Source organism: Strix aluco, chromosome 1 (genome assembly GCF_031877795.1).
Source record: "Strix aluco isolate bStrAlu1 chromosome 1, bStrAlu1.hap1, whole genome shotgun sequence".
NCBI classification, from domain to species: domain Eukaryota; kingdom Metazoa; phylum Chordata; class Aves; order Strigiformes; family Strigidae; genus Strix; species Strix aluco.
In genome coordinates, this window is record NC_133931.1 from 149,096,321 (window position 1) to 149,112,157 (window position 15,837).

Genomic DNA, 15,837 nt, shown 5'->3' on the forward strand with positions numbered 1-15,837 from the left:
CACCAAAAAGGGGCTTATATTTAAAATCATCTTAATCAAAATGAGTTTCCAACACTGGGCTGAAGCACTAGGATTTTTCAAAAAAATCTGAATGGAAAACAACAGATTATTTCTAGAAATGCCATAAAGGGATTCACTTCAAAGTTTAAAGGCCGAAGACATGAAAACACACGCTGGCAGAGATCTATTTTAAACAGGTCACTTCATTAGAACTGGAACTGATTAATTTAGAGAGGTCATCTGCTAGGATACAAAACGGATGTTCTACTCAGCAGTCTTCATCAGAAAACATGCTGATTCTTTTTTAACAGATGAAACCTGTGAGGGAAGGAAATTGTTTCTGAAGAAAACATTCTGCATTTTTAAAAAAATGTCTTCAGGAAAAAAGACACTTCAACAAGCCTGGGATAGAATCACAGAGTTAAAAAGTACGTTTCAGTCAAAGGGCAAACCTGCCTCTGTTCTTCCAAAGCCTCTTCCACAAGTTAATTTTTCAAATTAACTGTTGTGCTGGAAATTAATTTTTAGATAATTAGTTCAGTTCAGAGCTTGGTTTTCCAACATACTTCACAAACCATATCATGCAACAGTACGGTCAAGCATGACATGGATCTCATCTTGTTTATTTGTTGGGAGGGAGAGGAAGGAATATACAGAATTACAGTATCATTTAGGTTGGAATGGGCCTCTTGAGATCACCTTGTCAAGCAGGGACGCCTATAACCAGTTGCTGAGGACCAAGTCCAGCTAGGTTTTGAGTATCTTGAAGGATGCAGACTCTACAACCTCTTTGGGTGACCTGTGCCAGTGTTCAACTATCTTCACAGCAAAAAAGTGTTTTCTGATGTTCAGACTGACTTTCACGTGCTCACTGCCTCTTGTCCTGTCACTGGGCACTACTGAGAAGACTCTGGCTCCCTGTTCTTCACTCCCTCCCATCAGGTATTTATACACATTGGTGGACTCCCCCGAGCCTCCTCTTCTCCAGGCTGAACAGTCCCAGCCCTCGCAGCCTCTCCTCACGGGAAGGATGCTCCAGAGCCTTCATCATCTTTGGGGACCTGTGCTGGACTCAATCCAGTAAGTCCATGTCTCTCTTGTACTGGGGAGCCCAGAACTGCACACACCACTGCAGATGTGGCCTCACCTGTGCCAAGTAAAGGGGAAGGATCTCGACCCGCTGGCAACACTCTTCCTAAAGCAGCCCAGGATGCCGTTGGCTGCCTTGGCCACAGGAGTGCATTGTCGGCTCACGGTCACTTGCTGTCCACCAACATCCCGAGGTCTTCTCTGCAAAACTGCTCTCCAGCCAGTTGGCCCCAGCCTATCCACAGACGCAGGACTTTGCATTTTCCTGTGTTGAACTTAATGAGATTCCTCTCTGTCCAGCCTGCCAAGGTCCCTCTCAATGGCAGCACAACCCTCCGGCTCATCACCCACTCCTCCCAGGTTTTTTGGCATCTACAAACTTGCCGAGGATGTGCACTCTGCCCCGTCGTCCAGGTCATTAATGAAGGTGTCGAACAGTACTGGCCCCAGTGTTGACCCCTGGGGTACACCACTAGTGACTGGCCTTCAACTGGACCTTGTACCACTGATCACAGCCCTCTGGGCCTGGCCATTCAGAAGGTTTTTAATCCACCTCACAGCCCATTTACCTAATCCATACTCTGTCACCTTGTCCATGAGGATGTTATGGAAGGGTCAAAAACCTTACCAAGGTCAAAGCAAACAACATCCACTGGTCTCCCCACAAGCACCAAACTAGTCACTTCACTTCCCAGGGATCGAGGGGAGGCTGACCAACCTGCAGCTCCCTAGATGTTCCTTCTTGAAGATAGGAGTGACATTTGCTTTCTTCCAGTCGTCATGAACCTCTCCCAAACACAATGACCCTTTCAAGACAATAGATGGTAGCCTTGCAATGACATTGGCCAACTCCCTCCATGCTCATGGTGCATCCATCAGGCCCCATGGAGTTACATAATGTGCAGCTTAAGTACTGCCTAACCTGTTCCTCCTCCTCCAAGGGTAAGTCTTTCTACAGACTTTCCCTCTGATCTCAAAACACCTGGGATTCCTGAAGACTGATGTCACCAGTAAAGACTGAGGCAAAGAAGGCATTGCATAACTCAACCTTTTCTCCACGATAGTAATAAGCAGAGACCATATGTATCCTGACAGGGACACACTGAGGACTTGTAAGGCAATTCTTCATATAATTACACCAAAATATTCTAAAAATTTTCATTAAGGCATGAAGAAGTTTTTATGTAGTACAAAAAGGACTGTAGTCAGGAGCAAAAGGATGAATCTTAGGAACTTAAAACATTCAGATAAAAAGACATCATTTAATGGTATTCCAAGGGGAAGTAGTCCTTAAGTCTATGTTCAAGAAAACTGCAAAAGATACTAAAAAAACCCAACACTGTATAAAACATTTCTGCATTGAAAGATGAAATAAATTACTTGCAAGCCTTATTCAGAAGCAATGTTAAACAGAATCAGCACTTTCAGACTAGGCAAGGATTGCCATATTTTCCATAGAGTCATCTAATCACAATTAGTTCTACTAGTGCACATAAAAGTCAAAGGCCTCATTTTGATTTTCAGATTCCCTTTGTTAATGATACAGGTCTGCAAGCATCATTTACAGTTGCACTTGTGTAACTTGAGAGCTTGCAAACAGGTTTTCTGTGGGTGTAAGATTAAATATAACTCTGTAAGGTCAGAGAGCTTTAGCACATTTACCCTAATGTGACAAATTGGCTCCATAAGATTTTCACTAGTCTCAATACCAAAGTTAGACTTCTCTTTGTAAAGCAGATACCGTAAGAATACCCCAAAACTAATAATATATAATGAGCTGTTAGCTTCTTGCAGGGCTTGTCACTGTATCAGAATCAACAAAACTGCACTAACTTGCATGCATCACTTGTCTTCTCTTCTTCCAGCACATACACCTTCAAAATATTTAATTGTATTTACTACCAGCTGTAGCATGCACCTGATAGAAAAACATGCAATCTTACTGCACCCATCCCTCATTAGCAGTGATTTGAATCTCAAATATAGCTTATCCATTAAGTTGTACTTATTAAACTATTTTATATACAGACTAGCAAATCAGTATGCTGTTGTCGTGGGTTGACCCTGGCTGGATGCCACTCTGTGACTCCCTCTCCTCAGTTGGACAGGTGAGAGAAAATATAACAAAAGGCTTATGGGTCAAGATAAGGACAGGGAGAGATCATTCACCAATCACCATCATGGGCAAAACAGACTCGACTTGGGGAAATTAGTTGAATTTATTACCAATCAAATCAGAGTAGGATAACGAGAAATAAAACCAAGTCTTAAAACACCTTCCCCCCACCCCTCCCTTCTTCCCAGGGTCAACTTCACACCCGATTTCTCTACCTCCTTGCCCTGAGCAGCACCAGGGGATGGGGGTTGCGGTCAGGTCATCACACATTGTTTCTGCCGCTCCTTCCTCCTCAGGGGGAGGACTCCTCACTCTCCTTCCATGCTCCAGTGTGGGGTCCCTCCCACGGGACACAGTCCTCCACAAACTTCTCCAAGGTGGGTCCTTCCCACAGGCTGCAGCTCTTCACAAACTGTTGCAGTGTGGGTCCCTTCCACAGGCTGCAGTCCTTCAGGAACAGACTGCTCCAGCGAGGGTCCTCCACGGGGCCACAGGTCCTGCCAGGAGCCTGTTTCCTACAGGCTCTCAGCCTCCTTCAGGTGCATCCCCCTGCTCCGGTGTGGGGTCCTCCCCGGGGTGCAGGTGGAGATCTGCTCCACCGTTACCCTCCATGGGTGCAGGGCACAGCTGCCTCACCAGGGTCTGCACCACAGGCTGCAGGGGAATCCCTGCTCTGGTGCCTGGAGCACCTCCTGCCCCTCCTCTTCACTGACCCTGGTGTCTGCAGAGTTGGTTCTCTCACATATTCTCACTCCACTCTCCAGCTGCAGTTGCAGAGGGTTTTTTTTTCCCCTTTCTTAAATACATTATCCCAGAGGCGCTACCACCATCACTGATGGGCTCAGCCTTGGCCAGCAGCGGGTCCATCCTGCAGGCAGCAGGCATTGGCTCTACCGGACATGGGAGAAGCTTCTAGCAGCTTCTCACAGAAGCCATTTCTGTAGCCCCCCCCAATACCAAAACCTTGCCACGCAAACCCAACAGAGCTGTGAAAGGAGGAGTAATTCCCATATAAAAAATGGAAATTAATATAATAGAAATTAAATAGAAAAATTCAGCTTACTTCAACCTAAATCTTGAAACAAACTCAAACACATTTACTTCAAACCCACTGTATCATCATCATCACCTATGCACTTCTCCTCTAATTTCCAAATGCACTGTCATTTACAAATCAGCAACTTTAAGCTTAACTATAAGGTGGCAACACTTTTTTTATATCCAACAAGCTCCTGTATCTCTTTATATAAGCTTTTCTACTCTTCAAGAACAGTTCAAATAAAAGAAAATAGAAAATACTGTTCTCAGCATTTACCACCATACCATTACACAATATAAGCAGAGGAAGGGAAAAAAAAAGGGTTGGAAAAGCAGTGGTAGAGTCACTGCTTGAGCCCTGGCCTCCACCTTACTGTAGACTTATTTATGCTTTGCTCTTGGTAGCCCTGTGACTGATCATTGCAAAGAAAGAATAGATAAAAGAGAAAACCTCAAACACACTGACATCCCATACACCCATTGTAATGTGAGCACCTGGATACCAAAGTTCCAGTGACTTTCAAAGAGACTTAGGGCTCCCTGCTGTTCAATGTTTGATTTTTTTAAAAAGCGACTTAACGAGCTCAGAAAAAAGCAGAGCTTAAATGAGAATTTAGAAAGCAAAACTTATTACGGCCCTTACATCCCAATTTCATCCTGAAAAAGGTCTCTTAAAGGTAGCAAAATAGGTGGCTCAGCTCAGCTGATTTTCTTCATTTACTCTGAGTATTTCATAGAAGCTGTCTCTTCTACTGCCCTTGTCAGTAGCTTTTGTTTTAATTGCTGTGAAAGTTTTTGTCATAGCATTAATATGCAGAAAGTCTACCACCTCAAGGGGGAACCCACCCCACCCCCTAAAACCCCAAAACACACACCCAGATAGGCACACCTTTCCTAGCAATCATTATACCTGAGATACAACAATGATGAACTAAAATTAAAGTTAACAACTTTTAAAATATCTAAGTAACAGAAGATGACAATCAAATGAGAAGGATTTTACAATTAAAAAGTGAGCACACTAACTTATACACAACAGCGTTATGGAAAGCAAAAATATCCCTTTCTTTTTGTTTTGCTACTGTAATCTACACACATATCTAATCGGCAAGACAGTTAGTTTCTCCTTCATGCAACTGAATGAAGGAAAAATGGCATAATAGGCAGATTTTCTACTTACCTTCAACTGTGTATACCAAGAAAAATAATCCAGTCATATCTGGATAGGTAAGTAACTGCTGCACCTGGATTTGAAGTGTGAGCGAGTGGGGTAAAAAGCTTTTACGTAATCCTGGCTACATCAATCATCATCAATATGTCAAACCATAGAGTATTTGGTAGAAAAAGCTTGCACCAGGAAAGAATGTCTACAGAGTGCCCAGAAATTAATTTCTTAACAAACTTGTTATTTGTGTTTGGTAATTCAGGTCTCCAAAGAAAATAAAATTCTTCAAACTAGGACTATCAATGATTAAAGCATCTATTTTTTTGTGTATGGATCTTTTATATACATACTGTGGTTTGTTATTTGGAGTTTTTTAACCAAATATGCTAAATGCACTGGACATTCAGAAAATCTCTCCAGCTAGGTACAAGTGCAAGGATCAAAGTGCGGCAATGTGAGCAATCTGTCTATCACAAAGATTAATTGGATACAATGTGTAGTAACGGTCATCTACTGAACCTAGTAATAGCAAGCTCTCTTTAGAAGATTCTTCCTTCACTGTGAAGCAAACAAGCAAAGTAGAAATGCATCTTGATACTACTACTTCGTGAATATAGACAGGCTGACATAACGATGATGCAAGCAAAGAAGATAATCACAAAACCTGTATCTTAGGTGACAAATAGGTCTGCAATCTTTTTCCTTCCCAACAAAACCGATCTGCCAGGCATCTAGAGACAAGCACATTATCCAGATATTCACTATTTTGAGAGCTTTATTAATCCTTTTTTGTTCATGTTTTGCAGTAGTATCTCTGGGAATGGAAATCTTTTCATCCTTAAAGAACAAGCTCGGAAAGTTTCCTTTTCCTACACTGCAGACATGTGACCATATTTAGGGGTAAACATAACAATATAGCAGTGATGAGGACCAGATAACATAAGAGATTTAAGAAGAAAAAGGGTTGGTTTGTTGGTTAAAGAATAGCAAACACTGCATGTAACAGAAACAAAGGCCATCTATGTTTATGTTGCAGTATACCCTGTGTAAAACTTCAGAAAAATATTAGAAACTAACCATGAAGTGATTACGTTTAAGAATAAAGAATCAATCACTGACTTAACATCCTTTTAAACAGAGATCTTAATTTGGGTTACCTACAGCACTGTAATCCTGGTACACACTAAATAATGTTTGTTGGACAACTTTTTCTCTACATGTTCATATCTTCTTTGTAAGACAATTCCTCTTGCAAATTTCGATTTTCATAAACCTAAGGTAGCCCGCTCTGAACATCAAGTGAAAAGCAGCTAATTCCCAAGCACAGATTCCACAGGAAAAGATTAAGTACCAGCACCGGTCCACGCATCTTGTGAGCATCTTTCATAAAATGAAAGCTACTGAAGTACAGCACTGTTTAATCTGAACCCTAAACCACGAGAGGGCTTTACAGTATTGCATAAATTCAGTAAGAACTGGAAATAAGTATTTTTCATCAGAAAGGAACAGCAACATGAGACGACCAAAAAAATGTACAGAGAAAAGCCCCACGGACTTGTCCTAAATTGAAGCAAAAAATCTTGAAGGCTAGCATAAATCACAACAGTAAATTTTATGCTAACCTAGAACCACAAGAAATACAGTATCACATCATAAACAATTTTAACAAAACCTATTCCTAATGCAATACTAATGAAGATCGATTTCATGAAAGATACTCAGTTTTGTTTTGAGAATCAAATTTTTTAGAAGCCAAATGGCTATAAATACAGCACCTGACACTATCCAAAACAAGGTACTCAGAATTTACAAGATTACAAACCACACAGCGCAGCAGGACAGATTCCCATCATTGGCCAGGCAGGACTTCAGAGATTGTGAGGGGTCTTAAAGCCCCCTTGCTTATAACTTTTGGAGAGCTAAAGACAAAAGAATGCCCTAAGCTGCAGGCTGGTGAGGGAGACTAATGTGGAGGGAAGTATGGCAAAAGGCTATACTCTCTAGACACCCTCTGTATTAAAAGGGATCCTCTCTAGAGTGAGATCCTTGGGGAGAAACCTGAAGCTAGGAGCATTTACCTCTACGCCCACAAAGAAGGAAAAAGACAAACACTTTTTGGTAAGGGACTCAGCAGGCAATTTTATTTGCCCACCAGACAGTACAGCACACTGATAAGGAAAGGCATTCTACTCAAACGAACCTTTGCTCCCATTGATAAAACCTCTAGAGAAACTGCAACAGTTTGTGCAGAGAGCCTGTGGTACCTCCACTGTTGAAGGTGTTCAAGACTTGACTGGACATGACTCTGAGCAAGCTGACCTGATTAGCTGCTTTGAGCAGAGTGTTGAGCTGCAGGACCTCCAGAAGTCCCTTCCGACCTGGAGTACTCTGTGATTCTATAAGGATTCTGTTTGCAAAGCCCAGTAACTGAAAAGTTAGGAAGTAAAAAAACTGAAGTCATTCAGCCAGCTGTAATTCTCTTCTATGTCGCTCTGTATGCTAGCTAAGCAAATTTATGGCAGAAAAATGATACCACATTAGTCAATAATGTACCATTCACATATGCAAAGAGGGCACAAAAAGATGGACAACTATGAAGTCAACCTTTACGATCACCTGGTCTTGCAATATTAATCTATATGTAAATCCAGTTCTTGCAGTGCTATTTCTTGTATGCGATATCAGATGCCAGCATATTTGTAAGAGGAGAGAAATGGTAAAGACATGTTAATGCAAGCAGTATTAACAATCTTTGCTCAAGGCAACACACTTAAGATGTCCTGACTCTTCCTTTCTTGTCCCATCCACTATACACATTCTCATTGCTGACCCACACACAAACACAAAATAAAAAAAGGCTCAAGTCTTTAAAAAAAAAAAAATCATTATAAATCATACCAGGAAAACGTTCAATTGAAATGAAAACAAATTGAGCCTAGAAGACTATCATCTTTTATACAGCTAACTTCTTCAGGCCAGTGGAACTCTCTGCTTGAAAAGCTTCTAAGATTTGTTCTCAGCCTGATGAATCCATTTGGTCCAACTTTGCGGTTGCTCTACACTATAATGTACAAGAGTCCTGCCTCTTTCATCTTTTCCTTCCAACTCCTCTTCTGAGACAAAGTTTTATAATTAAATAATTTCACCCCAGCTGTTTCCACATTCAGGGCTTTTCAAATAAAGAATCACTAGAATTCATCATCACAAGCAGAAAACCCTATTTTTTTCTAGCAAGACCAGATGGAACAGCTGAAGCTTCACTAAGGATGATGCTTCACTAAGCAAGATAAGCAATTCCAACCTGAGACAAATACTCCTTTTAGAAGAGTTCAGCCCAACTTACTAATGTCTAGGTAAGTTATTGACATTCTTAATGAGATGGGTAAGCTTACTAATGGGCAGTATTGCCAAACCCACATATATAAACATACTGAGAAATAAAACTGACAGCACAAAGCAAATCAATTGGCACACAACAAATCAATTAGTGCACAACTCTGAAATAAAATTAACATTGGCTTCAGAGTTCATTTTGCAGAGAGCACAGGTTTTATAATGAACACAGTAAGCAACTGGTCTATTTTAACTCAATTTTTAAGCCTTACTGCAAGGGAACCCAAGTTCTTTATATTCCAGTGATCCATTTCCACTGAATTTCACTAGGATTTATGGAATGCCACACGAATCAGAGCTTCATGTTTATTCAAATTAGATGTAAATTTTTATTAACACTTCATATTTTTTATTTTAAGTAGACTATTACTCTCAAATATATATAGATAGCAGCTGGAATGTATGCATTTTAGAGGTGGAAATGACTCAAGAAAATGCAATGGCTTTGGCTGGAGCTAAATTTTTATTAATTATTTGCACAAACAGTTTTACTAGAGATTGTTTACTGATACATTAACTATTCCAGAAAGCTAGCAAAACAATAAAATCAATATTAACTAGACTATCTTAGTCATTGCCAGTGGTGCTGTAGCAGGCTTAGGGTCATTTAATTCTACTTTTAGTGTAATTGTATATTTAATCCTTAAATATACCTTCCCTTGATTATCCTCAAATATACATTCCATTGATAACCTCTGATTTCATTTTCTAGATGGTCTGCTAGTGAATGGATTAACTAGTACCATCTTTGCCTAGAGATTAATTTATGTATCTAAGTCATTACAGGCCATTTACTGTGGTCTTCGGCCCAAAAAGTACTTAATCATGCAGAAGGCAAAATGCAGAGCACATGCAGAAATCCTGTAAAGTCTGTACTAAACAGTGAAAAGGGACTCTCTGTAATACTGCAAATGTTACTTTCCCACCCTGATCTGTTCTCTTTTCATTACCGCACTTGGGGCTAGCGCTGTATGCTCATGGCTCTGCTCATCTCCCTACATCAATTACACAGATTTATGTCAAGTACAAAAAGCAACTAGGAAACACTAGGAACACTACGAAACAATCCACAGTCTGCTGAGACACAGATATATAAAGGAAAGGTAATACTGAATTAGAAATAATTTCTTCTATCTATCTTAGTTTCTAAAATTGCAGGAGCACTTTTAAAATTATTCCTTAGCATCTCTAACACATTCTGTAATAGCTCTAAAGGCTATTACATCCTCTGTGAAGGATGAAGTATCATACTACAATGTATACTAACCTACAGATAGAAGATAACTTCAGCTTGAAAATGACTATCACCTGAAGGGATTGGACAAAAATACATAATATTTTAAAATTAAGAACTAAACAATTCAGTACCTCCTGTAAATAGCCCAGTTCAAAACATCAAGGTTCAGATCATCTAGGGGACTGAAATATCTTTAATAACCTGGACTTGACTGCCCTTGCAATCACTGTCACAATTAAAACCTGGTTTAGCAGTTAGATAATCAGAGCTAAAGTCTCAATCCTACAGAGCTAAAACTTCAATCCTATTAAAAAGAGACTTCAACATGGAGCATGTGTACAGTTTCTCATGCACACAAACGAAGGACAGTCAGGGACAAGAAAGCAAAGACAGCATAGATACCAGATCCACAGGATGGAAAGAATCAGCTGGCATGGCATTTTAAGGCCTAAAAATCACATGAAGAGAGCTAAATCACAGAAGTAGCTACCGCATGATTTTTTGTAATAATTCTTAACTACACTGTTAGATCAAAACAAAATGATTCCTCCCCTCTCAGGTCCTGTATAAGAACAGCCTGTTTCCCATTTGTATTTGGCTTCCAGGGGAAGCATTTGGCCTGCAGTTATATTTTGTCAGTTCAGAAGGGGAATTCTGACACCCAAAATAACAAGTAGTTGAACTGGAACAGTAGCTCACGCATAGAAGTGATTCCCACCCTTATCCTACTTAGGCACCAAGCTTGTTACAACTGAATTTACTGTGAGACTCAATATATTAAAAGTAATTAATTTCAGCACTTCTTGAAAGGAATTTCAAAATTATAAACCCTTAAATGAAGGAAACAGCATCCCGTTTACTGCAGACTGGACACAGACCAAGTTCACATCACAGCTCTGAAGAGCGTACTCTGGAATATTCCATACCAGATTTGTCCTGTTCTGCTTTAAGGGAAAAACCCTAAATAATACCTTGAAATTGCAACATAGCTTACACCAAAAAGTCTGAAGTGGTTCACTAGGGGATGAACAAAAGTGTTTTACATTAACTCACATCAGATGGAGAATAGTTCTGTTCAGCTCAGCCCTTACCCCTGCTGCCACCTGACTGATGTTCCAGGTGGACAGACCAAAACTAACCAAAAAAGGAAACTATCTAAAACTTGAAAGCTTATACCAAAAAAAAAAAAAAAGTATGAAAAATAAAAGACAAAAGAGCTTGATCCAGCATTTCACTGTCAGTGGTTACTTCTTTCAGTGAAGATAACAGGCTTTAACTTCATGCTGTGCTGTACCAACTCTAAAAGAAAACTCATCTGGGAAGATGAAACAGCGACATCAAGAAAGGACATGTTAAATTGGCAAGAAATACACAAAATAATATCTGCCACAAAATCTTCTATTTTCTGAACTAGTTTAAACAATACCTCAAATCATATCCTTGCATTTGGAAGCAAGAAACACCCTAAATAACAAAAGCAAGTGAACACCAACACATTATCCAAAGAGAATAACATTTAGCTGCTACATTATTTCACTAGGGAAGAAACTCTACATTCCTGAAACCCTGACAGTGCAACAGACCAAAAAGAAAGGGGTTACTGTAGTTATCTATGGCATCAAAACTCAACTCCAGAGCTTACTATATCCCTCAAGAATGCTTAAGTATTCAGAAAACTGCATCAGATGAGCCTTTTTATTCCAGAGAATTATAAAGATCCATGCTTCTTATAAACGTATAAAAACACAGCGTAAGACAAGTCATTGATTTGTTAATGATGTTGCTTAATGCACTGCCGCAAAGTGTCTACATGCTGTGCTGAGAATTAACACAGCTATCACTAAACACATTCAGCCACTTGGTCATGTTGCCAGGAGACTGCTGCCACCGGCAGCCTGCTGGTTGGGAAAGATTCCTCAGCAGTCATCCCCCCCCAATATGAAAAACATCTTTTTTTTCTTTTTAAAATCACTGCCGATCCACGTACCTAAAATTATCTTTTCCTTATAAAATTTTATGATATAAGCAGCTGAGTCGGTTGTTCCTCAAGGGTAGTAATTTAATGGCTTTTTCTATTTCAGACTACAGGTCAATTCACAATTTGTTTGGTCAGTACATCTACTATATTATGGTAGCCAAAAAGCTCTCTCCCATTCCTTTGTGGTATAGCTTCTGACTAAGAGCTAGAGGTTACATCATGAAAAGTACAGATTTTTTAAAATAAAAATCTAGGCCCAGTCAAAGAAGAAATTGGAATTAACTTTGACAGTACTGATTGAGAAACCAGCACTCTCTTCTCTTAACTTCTGTAAAAGCAAGGCTCACTTCTTTTGGCAGGTATATTTTGAAAGCTGAGCCCCATTAATAGCCTCCCAACTTCTTCAGAAATGAGGCTCATCCAGTGCCTAGTTTGGGGTTTCTTAAAAGAAAATCATTAAGATAAATAAGCTTCATTTGAATTACACTTGTGGACTCCTCTTTTCTTCTACATCTAAAAGAAGCTACCAGATAAACAAAAAATCAAATCAGGGTCTTCAATGTCAAGAATTTGTCAAACAATGACATCTAGATGCATTTTCTCATTCTCTGCTGCTGTCAACACAGTTATTAACAATGTATCTGGACTACAAAACAAGTGGAGTGTGACGATTTGCAGTTGCTTTCATATATAATTGCACACACTAAGTCCTTAGCACAGTCAGTGCTTTTATACAGTTGAAAATGAACTGGCTACTCAGTGCCAAACCTAGGCTCCTGCCCTGGACGCACAACAGGCCAGAATATATTTAAAAATATGCTTAAATCCTGTACACAGAACTGCTGAAGTGTGTTAAGTCAAACACCTTTGACAACTTTGGGGGGTGTCAGACATCATCTCCTGGTTGACTACCTGGCTCAGATAACTTACCCTGTTAAGGGTGCTATGTTGCTCAAAAGAGCATAACCAATCTACAAACTTCCACTTACTGCTTCTGCCAAAACCATCATCTTCAGCTGAGCTTTTTATAACTTAAAAATCTTATTCTTTTTTTTTTTGGTCCCCTTTATTCTTCTTTTTAAGAGCTAGTGCCCCAGAGTCTCCAAATGCAGGCTGCTGCTTTCAGGAAGAGTGCCCACAAAGCACCAAGGATTCTGTACTACAAACAGTGCCATGCTTCCTTGCTTATACCCATCTCTTCACAGGTACTCTCCCTTCTAATAAATCATGAGTTCCACAAGCAAAGCAGTGCCTCAAGCCACACACACAACTCAGTATTTCTCACCAGCGAGAGAAGGGGAGGAGACTGGACTTCAAAAAAAATTGTCATTTAAAAGAAGTTATAAGTGGCTTAAACTCAACTGCAAAATTATACCCTGAGATGACTTTATCAGCTGCTGCTCCTTATGTTCTTGCTGCACAGCCCACGCTTCCACATCCCATTTGATTTTACCAGGTGGTCAAGAATAAAAACATCTAAAAAAACCTAATGAAACAAATTGCAGTGTATCAGAGTAAAGTAGTAACTCCGAAAACAATATTCTTAAACAGCCTCTTGTCTTAAAAACACACAATAAGAACTGCAGTTGGCTTATCTGAAAGAAATTACACAACTTCCTAATAAAAAGCAATTACAGGTAACTTAAACATTGTGATTAATGGACACTAGGAGTAACAGAATTTGAAATTACTTTCTAAGGACAGAGCTGGAAGAGGACCAAAGTAACACATAGCATTAAAAAAAAAAAATAATCTTTATCCTTGGATTTTTTGAACTATATTCAATTCAAGATACTACAAAAGAACTGGAAAAACGAACAGCTTTATTGAAGTCCCCAGCCATTATACACATTTTGTTAAAGGCGATATAATTGAATTTAAGCCATTCCAATTGCCAAAGATCATTCACTAGTAGAAAAAGGTTTCTTCATCTCTCTCAAAAACTTCTTCCCAGTTCTCCAGGTCTCACGTGCTCCAAGGTGCCCTACAATCTGTGGGATCTCAGAGTGAAGTGTTTCCTGGTGGGCAGCACTGGTAACCGAAGCAGACAGTAGAAGCTGGAGAAGTGTAGCATGGTGAGAGACTTTCAGTGCATGAGATGCCTGATACGCAGCTGTGAGCCTCCTCAAAGAGTCGATGCTTCAGAACTGCCCTTTACCAAGTAAATGCCACAAAAGCACAAATCAACAGGCTGGCGCAGGATGATGTGGACAAGTTCTGCCCATTAACACTTAACAGGAAAAGGGGTCAGAAAACAATATAGTGTTCCAACTCAAATAACAGTCAGCTATACTCAAGAGACACTCAAGAGCAAACAGCAACATGGAAGAACAAGTATCAAACAAATGTTGTGGTCCTAGTGTCTTCTGTCTACCTCAAACCAACATAAGAAACATACAGCTTTTTCTGTCCCCAGAAGACAGAAATCTATACTGACAGTCTGTTAATTGCTTTGATGACTAGAAAAGAGACTACATTTATCATAGTCCATTGTCCAAAGTACCCGAGAAGCAAAAGCACAAAGCAATATTGTCAACGTATTTTTCTAGTTTTTAGAGTGCGCTTTTGCATGAAACTTAGCATTTTCACAACTAATTTCAAAACAAAGAGGATACTATAAAGAAAAAAGTACAATAAAGCAATTAATAATACATGGGTTTGCATCGAACCAACGTCAAGTCTCAGATACAACAGAAATGGCCTACAGAGACTTAGCGGGCTTACCTCTGTATTTGGTTGTAGTGCCTGTCCATCCTGGGCTGCCGATGGTACTATTGCCCACGTAATGTTGGCACTAGCAGACGACAAGGAGCTGAGGGCACCATTTTTCAGTTGCTCTGTGGAGTGCGACTTGGGCCCAGGCCAACCCAGGATACCTTCTGAAGCAGAAAATGGGTGTCAACTTTCAAGAGACAGATTACAGATTTCTTCCATTTATCTCATCATTCTACTAATATAAACGAACTGCTACTTCTCTGATTCCACAGTTTTACTTTAGTAACAAAAATACTCTATGCCAATTTATCTGTGATAAATATTTTCCTTAAAATTCAGTGAAGGAAGATTTTAAAGTGTTACTCCTACCACCAGAGAGAATTATACATAAAAATTATACAATCTGGCAACACCTTGGTAATTAAACAAGTATTCTCTGTCCACTATTTTCATAGTTATTAAGTTATCCAAGTAAACCCTCCATTTCTTCTGTCTGAAATCAGAGTTTTAAGCTTAGCAGCTGTATTTTATTTCTGTCTGTACTTTTAAAAGTTCTTTCTCGATTAAGTGCTAAAATGCTTTACTGGTCCCAAGACCACAGTTTAGAAGACGTCTCATTAGAAAGATACACATTAAATATGAATCAAGTAGAACTAGCCACCAGAACAACCCTTATTTCTGGGGGCACCTGATTTCCAGGATGAGCCAGTATTTAAGGATGCCAAGACAGAAAGAACAATCAGCTAAGGCAGCTGCACAGTTGTTCCTCCCTTACTGCTCTAAAACATAGTATCAACATTCAAATCAGTAGCCCTCAGCATAGGGCTTAAAGTTCAGCTATTAATTACACACTGCTATAAAATGCAGAGATGTGGATAAGAAAATCATAGCTCTTCAGTCATTACCATAATCTGTATATGAAAATACAGTTAGTGCCACAGGGAGGATCTCCTCCTCTCATCACTGACAACTTTCTAAGATGACCCATATCAACACAAAGTACATTAAAGAACGTGCACTTTATCCTCTCCATGTCACCAGGGGTTACCAGAGGTTGCCTCCTAATAAAAGTAAATGGTTTGATCTGGTGAGATATTGCTGTGTAC

The 15,837-nt window shown here is 39.7% G+C and overlaps 1 protein-coding gene across 2 annotated transcripts in view; it reads right to left on the minus strand.

Annotated features, from left to right (window-relative positions):
• Positions 1-15,837, minus strand: part of OSBPL10 (oxysterol binding protein like 10) — a 120,028-nt gene that overhangs the window by 26,557 nt on the left and 77,634 nt on the right. For both annotated transcript variants that reach the window (XM_074839323.1, XM_074839332.1), the window contains exon 6: positions 14,741-14,895. In XM_074839323.1, the coding sequence (XP_074695424.1) occupies positions 14,741-14,895 (155 nt within the window). The remainder of the gene's footprint in view (positions 1-14,740; positions 14,896-15,837) is intronic.